This window comes from Poecilia latipinna, unplaced genomic scaffold (assembly GCF_001443285.1).
Source record: "Poecilia latipinna isolate Pla-1442-1.1 unplaced genomic scaffold, P_latipinna-1.0 Scaffold1037, whole genome shotgun sequence".
NCBI lineage: Eukaryota > Metazoa > Chordata > Actinopteri > Cyprinodontiformes > Poeciliidae > Poecilia > Poecilia latipinna.
Genome location: NW_015113653.1, coordinates 187,502 through 202,222, shown reverse-complemented (window position 1 = coordinate 202,222; position 14,721 = coordinate 187,502). Strand labels below are relative to the sequence as shown.

General features: G+C 38.5%; 1 protein-coding gene across 4 annotated transcripts in view; it reads left to right on the top strand.

The window, feature by feature from the left end:
• The window catches only part of LOC106959007 (SLIT-ROBO Rho GTPase-activating protein 3-like), a 44,585-nt gene that overhangs the window by 22,829 nt on the left and 7,035 nt on the right, over window positions 1–14,721 (top strand). The window contains exons 5-21 of one of the 4 annotated variants that reach the window (XM_015051247.1): window positions 73–264; window positions 573–701; window positions 783–1,004; window positions 1,632–1,733; window positions 3,967–4,164; window positions 4,281–4,365; window positions 5,472–5,499; window positions 9,792–9,822; window positions 10,165–10,225; window positions 10,709–10,786; window positions 11,106–11,240; window positions 11,344–11,449; window positions 11,524–11,751; window positions 12,150–12,223; window positions 12,347–12,527; window positions 13,511–13,657; window positions 14,331–14,679. In XM_015051247.1, coding sequence (XP_014906733.1) covers window positions 73–264; window positions 573–701; window positions 783–1,004; window positions 1,632–1,733; window positions 3,967–4,164; window positions 4,281–4,365; window positions 5,472–5,499; window positions 9,792–9,822; window positions 10,165–10,225; window positions 10,709–10,786; window positions 11,106–11,240; window positions 11,344–11,449; window positions 11,524–11,751; window positions 12,150–12,223; window positions 12,347–12,527; window positions 13,511–13,657; window positions 14,331–14,679 — 2,346 coding nt within the window. Of the gene's footprint in view, window positions 1–72; window positions 265–572; window positions 702–782; window positions 1,005–1,631; window positions 1,734–3,966; window positions 4,165–4,280; window positions 4,366–5,471; window positions 5,500–8,201; window positions 8,305–9,791; window positions 9,823–10,164; window positions 10,226–10,708; window positions 10,787–11,105; window positions 11,241–11,343; window positions 11,450–11,523; window positions 11,752–12,149; window positions 12,224–12,346; window positions 12,528–13,510; window positions 13,658–14,330; window positions 14,680–14,721 lie in introns of all 4 variants that reach the window. The other 3 variants (XM_015051245.1, XM_015051244.1, XM_015051248.1) reach the window with 3 other exon arrangements.

Sequence of the window (14,721 nt, the reverse complement as noted above, 5' to 3'; positions counted from 1 at the left end):
GGGGGGGGTTTTTTTTTTTTTTCCCCTTTTTCCCCTCTTTTTTTTTTTTTTTTTTTTTTTTTTTTTTTTTAGGTGATGAAGACATACCACATGTACCACAGTGAGAGTCTGAGTGCTGAGAGCAAGCTGAAGGAGGCAGAAAAACAGGAAGAGAAGCACATCGGCAAGGTGAATGACATCAGCGGCGGTCTGTTGCGTCACAGTCATGATGAGCGTCCCCAACGAAGAAGCTCCGTCCGGAAGATGGAAAAAATGAAGGAAAAGGTTTGTTTCTCTTGAAGCGAACACACATGATAAGGATTCATATCAGGGGCAAAAAAGATTATCCAAGCATAAACCATGAATGCACTTTAAATGAGATTGCTTCATTGCATCATTATGTATATGCAGAAATGATATACAGCTGGTAGAAAACTCTTGTCTTTGCATTGTGCCATACACTCAACACATACAGTACATTGACAAGTTACTGAGATAAAATCAATGTAATGTGGTAAGCTTTCTTTGAGCACATTAGGATGACACTTAACATCCTGCATTAATGGGACTCTTCCTTCCTCTTCCCTCCCCAGAGACAGGCCAAGTACTTTGAAAATAAGCTGAAGTGCACAAAGGCCCGGAACGACTATCTCCTCAATCTGGCAGCTACCAACGCCCTGGTGGCCAAATATTACATACACGACGTGTCGGACATGATAGATGTAAGTGAAAACCAGTCAAATCCAATGTTGTTCAGGCCTTTCGTTTGTTTAAACTTGACACACATTTTCCTTGTTTGTCAGTCTTGTGATCTGGGCTACCATGCAAGCTTGGCGCGCACCATGAGGACCTATCTGTCTGCTGAATACAGTCTGGAAACCTCTCGCCACGAAGGTTTGGATCTACTCGAAGGAGCCGTCGATGCCATGGACATTAGAGGGGACAAGCTAAGGTTTATGGACACACACAGTCAGATCTTCTGTCCTCCAGCACGTTTTGACTACCAGCCACACATGGGGGATGAGGTGAGTTTGATCCTGGTCATTTCATCGCCTTGATACTTTGTACTTTTTAGTCTACTTTCTACCACAGATCATTTTGTAGCAGCCATGCACACATTCAAATCCACCCAACCTTTCCTTCCTGCTTTGAGAACTGATGACTTAAAGTAAATTTTTATTTATTTATTTTTTACTCCTTGGTGACTGTAAGAAAGAGTGACTCCATTCAACAACATTCAAAAGCAGAAAGTTGCATGGGGTTGCTTTGGTTTGGGCTGGGATCTTAACCTCTGATATCTATAAGAGTTTTTTGGTGCAGTTCAATCAGAACCAAAACGTAATGTCATGCAAAGATTTTACTAAATTATTTGCAAGGAAATCTCACCATACATGGGCTTTGAGCATATACATTAACATTTATCACTACTAAATACTTGACTACAATGAATAGTGAGCCAAAACTGAATGATTTAATGACATAAGTGCAAAATAGGCGTGAAAGGGATATGGGAAGAGCAAAACACTTATGAGTGGGTGAGACTTGGAGAAGAGGCCTGGAGCTGGTGAACTGTCAGACATGAATGTTCATGGTTTTTATTCAGCCCTCCTTCTAAGTTCAATAAAATGTTCCTTTTTTTTTTTCTTTTCTAGGTGTGTCAGGTTAGTGCACAGCAGCCTGTCCAGACAGAGCTCTTAATGCGATACCACCAGCTGCAGTCTCGCCTGGCCACACTGAAGATAGAAAATGAAGAGGTGAGAGCTTCTGTGCACACAAATCTCAACTGTAGATTGCATCTGGAGGACAGGGATGGAAAGCTAAATTTGAGTCTTGCACAGAGAATACAAATTCATGCTTTAAGTCGTTGTGCCAGAAAAGGAAAACAAAAAAATTACCTTCACATGTTGCTAGACTACAAAAAGTGCTTCTAAATCAAATGGTATGATATAATTCTTAAAAGCCATAGCTTTTGACTCATACATTTATGTATTCATCACATCCTCAGCGATTCCCCCTGGGCGAATGATTAGTGCATTGTAATGCTGAAAGAGACTACTCCCTTTAGCATGATTTTCTTGTGATTCACTTAAAGTAAGCAGGCTAGTGACTTAGAATAATTCATGAACTCTATTTTATTTCTATCATTTAACGTTAATATTTTGCAGTAGCTGTTTGTTTTAGGGTCTTCATCATAGAGGATTCTTTTAATGCAAATGCTTGGCACAAATGAAACTTCGCTCCATTTAATTTGTTGATAATGGTGGATTCAAAAGCAACATTTTTTTTATGCAAAGCACCTTTCATATTTGGTGGCACCTGTGCTAACGATGCCAAAAAAGCTTAAGACAAACTAATCTTTTCCTGCAGCACCAAAACCTTCTACTTCAGAATTGCTGCTTTTCTTTAAACAATTATATACAATTATTATTGTTATTATTATTATTTTTTACCTCTGTTACCATCCTCCCTGTTGTTGGGTGCTGCAAGATAAGCTACCCTCCTAATCCTTTTAATTATTGCTCTGACTGGAGGTATGGGCACGTTTCGGCAAGTAGATATTTTTTGTAGCCAATCCCTGAATTACATGAACAGAATAGTAGCTAAGGGAAAATTGACCTCATGGTTTTTGCTACAGAATAAGATTAAAATATGTGCTTATAAACTACAATGCACTCATAAAATCTGTTGTAAGTCTGATAAACAGCTAAACCTAGGCTAAGTAGCTCCTGGTAGCTTTAAGTTTATTGTTTACTTGTTAACTTTACTCTTAACATTCTAAGCAAGGCATGTTTCCTAAAGATAAATCAATTTATTTCAGTTTAGTTTAGTACCAATTTTAAAAAAAAGCAGAGAAAAAAAGGAGCTTCCAATTTATACACGAGATGGATTGAAAGTCGGATACATACATTCCAATTCGATCCTCTTTATAAAACAAGGCAGTCATATTTATTTTATTGTTAAACTTGTAGAAGGTTATTTTTTTTTGTCATCCAAGGAAAATCAGCTGATTAAATTGAGTCACTGAATTTGGATCAATTTCTCCTTCTCAGAAAGAATATAGTGACAGCAGACAGCTGGTTGCATTGTTTCATTGACTTAATGCAACAATCCCTTGTACTGGTCTCCCAGTGGAAAGGAAAACTCGTCTTCAACAGGAAGAAACCTCCAGCAGAATCTTGACTCGGCGTCCTCCTGTGACTGAATGGTTGCTTAAGACAGCAGCGCACACAAAAATTCACAGCTGCACTGGTCCAGGAGTACTTTCTGTGCTAAAAAGTAAAAAGTTAATCACAACGGTAGCTTCTTTAAAGGTTTAATCCTGCAATGAAAATACAGCTTTGGGCTGTGAAATGTAAATCTTAAGAACAGTACACACAGTTGGTCGCAGTTGTTTTTTTGTTTTTTTTTAATGAAAGAGACAGAGATAGGTGTACCATTTTTGGCAAGAGATCATGTAGGTTATTGGCAGCAATAGCTAAGTTATATAAGTTGTTTCAGTCATCGTTCTGACTGAAATATAACTCAAACCATTAATGATTCTGCCAGATGCACAGTGAGACTCCATGATTGCCACTGTTTATTTATGTTTTTTTTTTTTTTTCTTTGTCCTCTACAGTGCTGCCACTGGCAACTACCTTGGCAAACAAGGTCAAAATTGTTAAAATATGCCAATTTAATGGTCACTATGCTGTGCAAATGTATCACAAATATGATAATTAGTATCTTGTTTCTGTAGACCTAACATGAAGTGTGAATCTTGGGTCACGATGGGTCAGGGTTAGGAATGGAGTTTCCTCAGCTATTGACAGTGTTCAAGGCCATAGTTAAGAAAATAATATATAATTTTTAGGATATGCATTTTGAAATGGATTAGATTTTGGTACAGTATTTTAGTATTCAATCTACATAAATAACTTGGTTTTTCCACATAAAATGCATATGAAAGAGGGACTGGATACTATGATGTGCTTGGATGTCTTTTATCAGGTTAAGAAGACTCTTGATGCCACCATGCAGACCCTCCAGGACATGCTAACTGTGGAGGACTTTGATGTATCAGAGGCCTTCCAGCACAGCCAATCCACAGAGTCTGTCAAATCGGCCTCCTCTGACTCCTACATGAGCAAGGCAAACATCACCAAAAGGCGAGCCAATCAGCAAGAGACCGAGGGCTTCTACTTCACAGTAAGTTAACAGATGACTGCAGAAAATACACAAGCATGCAGGCAAAAGGTTGTTTAAAAAATATCAAACAACATCTGTGGTACTATATCATTTTTTTTCTCCTTTTTGAACTGCAGAAATACAAAGAGTACTTGAACGGCAGCAATCTCATTGTTAAACTTCAAGCTAAGCACGACCTTCTGAAGCAGACGCTAGGAGAAGGTGAGAACATAAAAACCTTTTTTTTTTTTTTTTGTGCTGGACATTTGTAGAGAGGTAAGATCTGTAGCGATACAGAGACAGTCATATGGCCATGGTAATAGTCTGCCATCCCAGAGCGCTTATTATCCTGTGGGATTGGGTGATAATTGGCATAGGTGTGGATTTATGACTGATTCTTTAAATACAGAAAACATCTGCCCCACATATCCTGAATCACACACACACCCACCTACATATTAATGGAAAAAAAGGTGTGGTGTGTTCTAAAATGCACTGACTAACATCTACGCCATCCAGTAAATTTGTAAACAGTCGTTTCTATTTGTTATGGTAGACGACAAAGCCCAATAATCACCTGCTACAATTCCCCACTTCTGTGACATTAAGTAAGTTTTTTGCATACATACATGTCCTTAACGAAACCAGTGCATCAGCTGTTTAATTGGTGTCAAAGTTTTCTTCTTAGTTCAAACATACACAAAACGTTCAAAAGAGGGTCATTGATGCGAGACACTGTTTTTAGTTTTTCCTTTCAGATGTAAATAATTGTTTTTGGCTGAAGGTGCCAAATATATGTCGAAATAACAGATCAGAAACTTAGATTTATATCCATTGTTCTCAACTCCTAACAGTTGACGTGTCTTGGTCTGAGTAGAAAAAAACGAATGTGTTTGAGAAACATTCATTATCATCTTCTAGCTGTTTTACATCCTAATAAATTTCTATCTTTTCCCAAAGTTCTTAAAGCCAGTGCGCTACGGATTCATGAAATCGTCCAACTGTGCAAATCAGCTCCCTCAGCCTGCCTCTCCAGTTGCCCCTGGTTACATTTCCCGGTTTGCGGATGGAGAGAGTAGACAGGCCATCCCCTTCTGGGGCCGACCGCTGAATGACCGCTGTCTGGCAGCGAGTCAAATGCAGCTATGGCGCTCACCCCATTCAGTTTGGCTGAATAGATGCCCCCTTTTTCTTTACAACACCCCCTTTCTGTCTCCATCTGCCAGCCTTGTATAATCAGCCTGCACTCAACCATACCACTAACTGCTGTGACTGTGAACTAGCTGATTCTAATTTGGCCTCTTTTCCTCTGCTTCCTCTGCTTTTAGGGGAGCGGGCTGAATATGGAACAACAAGGTAAGATGTTCAGTGACAAGAAGGTGAATGAAGTCGGTGCTGATGTGTAAAATCCTTCCTGTGTCTCCAGATTTAGTTAAAATGAGACCAAAGTGTGGGAATAAAGGGATTCTTAAGATTTTTAAGTCTTGTTAAACAACCTCCTATTTGTTTTATTTGCAAAAAAAACAAAAACCTTCTACTTGACTAAGTTTAATGAGACAAAAATGATGAACTATTAAAATGGTTTAAAATTATCTAAATAATTATCTTTACTTATTTAACCATTATTTTACCAGGAAGTTGGCTGAAATAAAATCTCTTTTCCAAGGGAGAGCTGACCAAGAGGCATGCCAGTGTACAATGTGCAAAACTATAAATGCAATGTGGTTTTAGTTTTAATTTATGATACATTTTATAAAACTTTAATATTTTATGTATTACTTTATGAAATAATTCTTCAGTGACTTGCATAAGTATTCATACCCTTTGAGCTTACATCTTATATTTTGTCATATGAAAACAAAACATTTTGATGAAAACAAATTATCTCTAATCTACGTTACCATGTGGTTGTGAGTTCATCATGCTGTGGAAAACATTTTTCTCCACCAGTGCCAGAGAGACTGGTCAGGGATGGATGGGAGGGGAACCTGTTGGACTGGGGCAGAGATTCACCTTCCAGCAGGAAAACTGCTCTAAACATCCACCCAGAGCTATGATGAAATTGTTTACATCAAAGCAAATTGATGTGATAATGGCCCAGTCAAAGCTCAGATGTAAACAAAAATGAGGATTTGTGGCAGGAGTTGAACATTGATTTGCACATACACTCTCCATGCAGTCTGACTGAGCTCGAACTGTTTTACAAAGAGAATAAGCAACATTTTCCAAGTGTCTTGATGTTTAAACTAGTAGAAAGAAACATGAAAAGACTAGCAGATGCAAATGCAGTGAAAGCTTGCAATATGACGTCTGTAATTGGGGAAGTTAAATGTCTGGCACACTTTTTAGATCTTTATATTTACATACAATTGAAAACAAAACATTTATTTTCCACTTCGCAGCACTACTGTGGTCTATCACATAAAACCCCCAAAAGTATGTTGACGCCTGTTGCTGCAATGTGACGGTGTGAACAAGTTCTAGTAAAACGAGCACTCCTTCAATCCACTGTAACATCTAAGTAGTCTGTATTAAAGAAAACCCAGTTGATAATTCAGGTATGCTTCTTTCTGTTGATTCACATTAAATGTTTAATGAAAAGTACTAATGTCTCTGTCGTGAGACCGTGTGCTGCGGGTTTAGGCAACACTAAACATCCTGTTAGTTTACCTTATCTGTGCTTGCAGCAGAAGCAGAAAGACAGAAAACCTCAAGCAGCTAGTAAAACCACAATGTGTCACGTTCTTTTGCTTTGGTTTCTTGGCATGCAGAACACTGAAGCTTTCAGAGGATAGCCAACTTTTCTAAAGATGACAGCTTGCACACGCTTATCATTCGCATGGAAATGATGCCGAAATGTTTTTGTCTTTGGAATTGTTGAAGTCTGAAAAGACCTTTACACTCAGTACTAAGTGAGAAACGGAAATGAGTAGCAAATGGGTAATATTAATAATGTGAACATTTCATTTACTGTCAGTCTTCTTAAAAAGGCACAAGATAAGATACTAAACAGAAACAACTACGCAGTGCCATTGAGTAGAAGTAGTGTTATAAGTTTGCATCAGAAAGGAAGGAAAACTGATCACAGCTTGCATTTTTTTCAAATAATTGTAGCTTATTTTCTAAATTTCTTTAGTATTTGAAACTGTTATTCACATGATCAAACTTTAATATGAAACCATTGGGATACACTTTGCCAGATTTTGATAAATTGGAGGGGGGGAAATAACCCCACTGTTCTCTTTCTAAGCTGCAGGGCAAAATGGGCAAAATGTGAAAAATGTCAAAATGCATCTGAGTTTGTTAGTGAAGTATATTTGCTTTTTTTTTTTTTTTTTAAATAGCTTTTAAAAACCTAGAATTTGTTTCAGCAAAAACATGCTGCATGTTGATAAAAAGCACAAAAGCATCTTGTGGATCAAGGTTGCTTAATGTTACCATGGTAACTCCACAAGCAGTTCCCATGCATCATTGACCATTTAAAATGCATCACAGTGTTCAGGTCCAAACTTGTTTAGCTGAAGGTTTAAGAAAATGCTGACCATCTTAGAGTAGTCCACATTCTCCATTATTTTATTAAATCATTAATTGTTGCACTGTCAGCAAAACAACTCGGAGCACGAAAATACAACCACCATGTTTGACAGCTAATACAAAGTTCCACCCTTAATATTTTTATTGAAATATTATGAGCAACCTTTCTATTCTCAGAATAACCGATGAAAGCAATCACTGAAACACCAGTATTGTCATAATTTTTTATCGTCACACAATTATTTGTAAAGTTACTGAATTACAGTCTCTCCAGTTCCAATACGTTTCAGTTTAGTGCAAGTGCTTGAAGTGTAAACGGTTATTTTATCTTCATTACAATAAAGTTGTAAATAATTATTAATTATGTTCATTTTTCATCATCAAATTTCTGCTGAAGCTCATTTGGATGCATTTAAACATCTGATATGAAAAATGTTTTAGAAAATATGTTGGTACTTTTACATGCATGATGTATTTTTTTTTATTATTATCATTCAACGCTGTAATCCCTGCCATCTCCCCAGGCCCCCCACTCTTCCCCCTAAACCCCAGAGAATGCGGAAGTGTAGACCTCGTTCCATTTTTAACCGTAAGCTGTTTAACGGCAATATGGAGGCCTTCATTCAGGTATCAGCCCATCTGTGCCCTTTGTTTCTCCATGAGCTCAGCTGTCCCACTGGCTGCCCTTTGGTGGTAGTGGTGCTGGGGAGGAGGGGCGTCTTTTTGCTTGTGACCACTCTCTTATTCAAACGTTGTTTCGCTCATGCACTTTCCTCTTGCTCAATGCATTGTCTTCGGTCTTAAAGCAGTTAAAAACGTGATGTGGAAGACGAGTTGTTTTATATTCTTAGTCTTGTGAGCCTCCGGCTAGCAGGCACTGAATTAATTTGGCTTTATGCGGGCCAGTTGGCTATGCTAATAAACACATGGGCATATTTTCTTGGCGGCTGCAGCAGCGCCCCACAACAACAGCATCAATATGAAATCGCTGCTTAATCAGCTACTAAATTTATCAAAAACACATTTCAACCACAGATAATGCTGGTTCTTCCTTAGCAAAAAGTAAATGCGCTAAGTTATTATTACCCTCATAACCACTTTTATTAGGGTAACAATAAAACTGATTGAGTCCTTAATAAAATAGACAAAATTTGAACCAACATGTCTTTCTAGCAGGCATGTGTCCAAACCCGATGCAGGGTTTCTGCTCATTCTTGAAAGGTCTGAAATTGTATGGTATGATTTTGAAAATCTGGACAAGTATGGAAAGTAAAAATTGGCTTTAAAGAAAACCACACATTCCAGGCATGATATCTTATTGTTTTATATAAAACATGAGATTTTTAAAAGATACAAATCAGAATTTTAAGAAAACTAGGGTATTGCTACATTGATTTATATTCAGTTGACTTTTATATTTGATTTACCACAACATAAGTTGAGTTTGTGTCACACTGCTTACTAAACACACGCAGTCATTCAGAAATAAATAAATGGATTATTTCACTGTTTTTAGTTGCAAAAACAGCTAAATAAATGAACTTGTCCATTCTTGATTTTTGTTCAGCTGGGATGCGAAAAGCAAAGTATTGAAATTTCTTTATGTGGTGAAATGACTTCTCACAAGTTGTGAGTTATAGATTATCTTTGTTTCGATTTAGGATATTGTAGTGTAGATTTTTACATTCAAAATGCATTTTTTACTGCCCCTAATTGGTCCAGATGTCCAAAAAGCAACACAATAGCCTTTTGTCAGTTTCACTGCCGCGTTTCCTGATTGGTGGAAATAAATCCACCAATCAGGATTTATTAGTGTTTTGTTGTCAGATGGCATGCCAAAACATATTTCTAGAAAACGAGTCTGAATAAGTGTACAAATTTGAAATAAAAAACATTTTTGTAGGAGCCCTGCCAGTGCTCTGCGGCAGCAACTTCCCCTTCCTCACCTTCCTCCCTCAGGCCGTGTCCTCCTGTCTCTCACCCCACAAGGCGCTGAAGCTTTGGCTGCTCTCTCAGGCCAGGCCTCTGTTAAGATCTGTCTCTCTGTCTCTTTCTAATCTTTTGTGGTTCCTTCTCCTGCTCTGTCTCTCCATGCCTTACTGCTCTCTGCCCAGGGGAAGAAGAAATGTCCGTGCCAGGAGTCAGGTACTTTGTCTTTAAGCAGGGTGGGATCGTCTCTGTGGGTTTTGTTTGCTTGCTGATGTTTCTCTGCGTTCTTTTCCTGTTCTTGTAAAAATGCTCTTTTGTTTTAAAATGCTGCATGTTGGTTGGTACATATTCTTGTTCAGATATATTCTGTGACATGTATATTTGATACACTTACCATAAGTTATTTAGTTTTATGTTAATTTAGCTGTTAATGATTATAATGTCCTACAAATATCATAAATTAATAAGATTTCTTTTTTAGAGTTCCTACATATTAATTTATCACCTGTTACTGTCGTTTTCATACCTCCAGTCACTCTGATGTATCTCTTCATGTAGGATTCAGGGCAGCCTATACCAGTGGTGGTTGAGAGCTGCATTCGATACATCAATCTGTACGGTAAGTTTCAAGTTCTCTCCATCGTAAAGAGGTTAAAGTGTAGTTTCTGCAAATGCTATAGTTTAATTTTCCTTTTTTTTTTGGCATTTTATGAAATAGATGTGCATTCACAATGTCACCAACGACCAAATATATTATGAACTTTCCCTGAGTAGGTCATTTGACTGAGGTTAACACAATGAGTTATGTTTTCATTTGTCAAAAAAACGTCATAAAATATTGTTTGGGGAAAAATTAAAATAGATTTTTCATTTTTTGACCAAAATTGTTCTGTTGCTTGTTTTCAAGTTTGTTTGTTTTCCAAGTCTGTTCAAGCTAAAATTCTGCATGCCTCTTTCAAAATACATTGTTTTCTTATGCACATTTTATTATTGTTGCATTTGTCCACATTTATTTGTAATATAACAGCGCTGGTGCTATTTTTAAGTAGCGTTGATATCGATACCTCCCTCTTTTCACCTCAACGGTTTTATCCATCCACAGGTCTTCAGCAACAAGGCATATTTCGGGTTCCAGGATCTCAGGTCGAAGTCAATGACATTAAGAATGCATTTGAAAGAGGTTAGTCCCCAGGTTGCCTCCATATCTCCCCTTGATCGATTTTAAATTACGTTTTGCCCACCTGAAAAGCCACTGTAACTCTCACAGGACTCTAAAGTGCAATTGAGAGGGCTGCAAGTCGCTTGTAGCACTTGTTATGGACATGTAAACCACCTAATGCATAAAACATAGCATCCTGAAATAATAATAAATGAGCAAGAATAATTGCGTTATGGCGCTCTAATTTGACGTACATATAAGATTGCATCTGAGCCATATTAGATGAAAGCGGCTCCAATGAATGGGTAATTAGAGGATTAAGAGTTTGGTTCGTCTGCAGGAGAAGATCCACTAGTGGACGATCAGACGGATCATGACATCAACTCCGTAGCAGGCGTCCTCAAGCTCTACTTCCGAGGGCTGGAAAACCCGCTTTTCCCCAAAGAACGTTTCCTCGACTTCATCTCCACCACCAGTTAGTCTCCTTACAGGAGAAACCATCTGAAATACACTGAACTATCCAGTTGGTCACTGAAATTGTTTCATGTGCGGTCTGTTTATTTATCCATTTTCCCCAGAACTTGATTCTGGTGGCGAAAGAGCTCATCATCTCCAGCAGATAACTGTGACCCTACAGCGGCCCGTGATCATCGTCATGAGATACCTGTTTGCTTTTCTCAATCAGTAAGTTCCTTCACAGCAACAGCTAAAATAAGCGTTATTGAGACTGTTTTACTAAACGCCGCCATCTCTTCAAGTCTTTCCCAGTACAGCGACGAGAACATGATGGATCCCTACAATCTGGCTATCTGCTTTGGCCCCACGCTGATGCCCATACCGGACGACCAGGACCCCGTGGCTTGCCAAGCACACGTTAACGAGGTCATCAAGACGATCATTATCCACCACGAGGCCATCTTTCCGAGCCAGCGGGAGTTGGAAGGACCGGTCTATGAAAAATGCATGGCAGGAGGTGAAGAGTACTGGTAGGTGCACAGAAATCGAGCATCTTAAAGCCTAAACATTAGATTCTCGCCAATACCAGATCTTATTCTTTTGCTTGAAAAGTGCAGACACATAAACAAAACCATGTTGTCAAAAACAAACCAAGTTGTGCATTTAAATCTGATCTTAAACTAAAGACAGAAAAAGTAACATTTGGTTGTTATAGAACATAGTTATGTGTCAGACAAATTTGTTGAATTTACATCTCAGTTTACCTGCAGCTTAAATCTGCAAATCAAATTTCAGACTAAAGGAGCAAACCTGCATGTGATCTAACTATTAAAGCCCTAAAAGCTTAGAATGATGTATTTTTTACATATTTGGGATTCTTTTCTCTTTTTTTATTCCTGATTCTTTGCATTTCTTTTTGCTTGCGCAGTGAAAGCCCTCACAGTGAGCCAGGAGCTCTTGACGAGATCGACAACGGGACCGGGCCAAACACAAGTGATGAAGGTCAGACACGAGCGCAGTCGATGCACTGTCAAGGTCCCGGCTGTGGCATTTCCAGCTTACTGTGAAAATAATGAGATTTGTTATATATATATATAGAACTCTTTCATGTGTCGACTCCTGCAGAGTTCGAGCCAATCGAGGCCATCGCCAAGTTCGACTACGTGGGGCGAAGTTCGAGGGAGCTGTCCTTTAAGAAGGGAGCGTCTCTGCTGCTGTACATGAGAGCGTCTGAGGATTGGTGGGAGGGCCGGCACAACGGTGTGGATGGGCTGATCCCGCATCAGTACATTGTAGTGCAAGACATGTAAGCTTGATTTGTTGGTTTTATGGTGTAAAAATTATCTAAATAAATGGCTATCATGTAAAAGTCTGTAACACATTTTATAATAAATGAAACCATTATTATTTTTCAAGTGTTTTCTTTTTCTTTCAATACATTTTGATTCTCATAGCATAAAGCTAAAGAAAATCCACAGAATATTGCATAAGATGAATATTCTTATTCGATATATTTATTTTATTTATTTATTTCTTGAATAAATATATTGCATTCTACATTGCCTACTCTTAGCATGCGAGCATGGACATCTGCTGAGTTGTTAATGAGGCCCGGGTTGTTTTAATGGCAGCCGCTCGCGCATATGCATTGTTGGCTCTGGTGTCTCTTATCTTGCTGATGGAAAATACCCTACAGAGGTTTAATTCATAGAAGCACGATGCTAATATGATCATAAAAGTAACAAGTAAAACGTTTGGATTATATTAATTTATTGGGATGGACATGTACAGATCAACAACCGTAGCAGTTTAATTTGTGAAGTGAAGCTTTATTGTTTCGAGATTCATGTTTGCAAACTTTTGTTTGATAGAAAAGTATTACTAAAGACCCATCGCTGTCTCTGCATTTCTTACTTCTTTTGCAATTTTAGTTACAGAAAAAAACAACAAAAAATCAGAAGAAGGAAGAATTTATAATTTGACAAGTCAGTGTTCAAATAGTGTTGCTTTCACTTCCAGCCATTTATCCTTGAAAACCAAAGCTTTATCTCCCAGCATGTAACTTAATCAAAGCTACATTGTTGAGCAAATTGAATTAGGTTGTGTACATGATCGGTTCATTTGTACTGTGGAAACGTGGACTCACTTTGGAGATTAAATGCTTATGTTGGGTTATAATGAGTTCTCTAGGTGTTTCAAGACCAAGTAGTCCCTTAAGATTGAATAAGCAATGTGAAAACGTCACTAAAAAAAGAACATAATCATGAAGATTTATTCCTCGTTTCACAGGGATGATGCTTTCTCAGACAGCATTCAGAGGACAGAAAGTGAGACCAGCAGTGGATCTCACTATGATGACAGGACGTCGTCAAGAAATGAGCGTCAGTCTCCTTGTGACCAGGCTGCTGAGAACCGGTTTGGACCTGCATTAGGAAGGTGAGGTTTACTAGACGAGGTACCTCCACCTTCTGGAAAAGTCTGACATTTGATGTCAGTATTTTCAGGATCTGGAAAAAAAACTAAATCAGAAGAGGGAAATATCTGTTGTTCCAGACTTATTATCTCTGTTGTCTTAATGTTGTTACCTTCCTTCTATCCTTCCGTTTTTCTGTCCTTCTTTTCTTAATTGCACCTTCCATCATCATAAGCTTTTGTTTTCTTCTATGTTGTTTTCCCTCATGTCTTTTCCTTCCTTCTTTGGTCTTTGCGCCCTTATTTCTTTCCATCCTTTTCCTACATCTCTTCATAGTGTCATTCTTATTTTCATTACCTTCATTCTTTCCATCCATCCTTCCTTGTTTTTTTTTTTTTTTTCCCTCAGGTTACTTAAAGCGAGCCCACTTAAGAAGTATCTATCACAACTTTATAGTGGGCTTTACTGTGTATATATATATATATATATATATATATATATATATATATGATAAAATGAACAAATTGGCCTGAAAACCTGTATTTTCGTGAAAGGCTGGAATATTTATATGAAAGCCTTATGGGAACTCCAAGTAAAATAGCATGAACAAATAATATATGATCATAAGTGAAAAAAATTACATTCCAGTTAACACAAAGAAGTTAATTTCTCTCCTTTATAATCCCATTGTGTCAGGATAAGAGTGCGATCAGATGGAGCCGCAGTTCCCCGTCACAGGAACAACGGTGCTTACAGCCACAGCCCCACCAGGGCTGCTGACCAGCCGCCCAGGGTAATGCCGCGCCCCTGCAGCCCGCACAAGATCGCCGTCAGCAGGGCCCACGTCGACAGCCCGGAGAAGCGCCGCCTCACCACGTTCGGCAGCTCGGGCTCCATCAACCACCCCGATAGGAAGGCGTTTGTCGAGAGTCACTCTCAACGGTCATCACCAAGCACGACGCGGCACGCCAGTTTAGGGGACCATAAAGCCATGGAGGCCGAGGCGCTCGTGGAGGTGAGGGCCGCAACGAGTTATCGAAGTGCAGTTGAGTCGACTCACTTTTTTTTTTTTTTTTTTTTTTTTTTT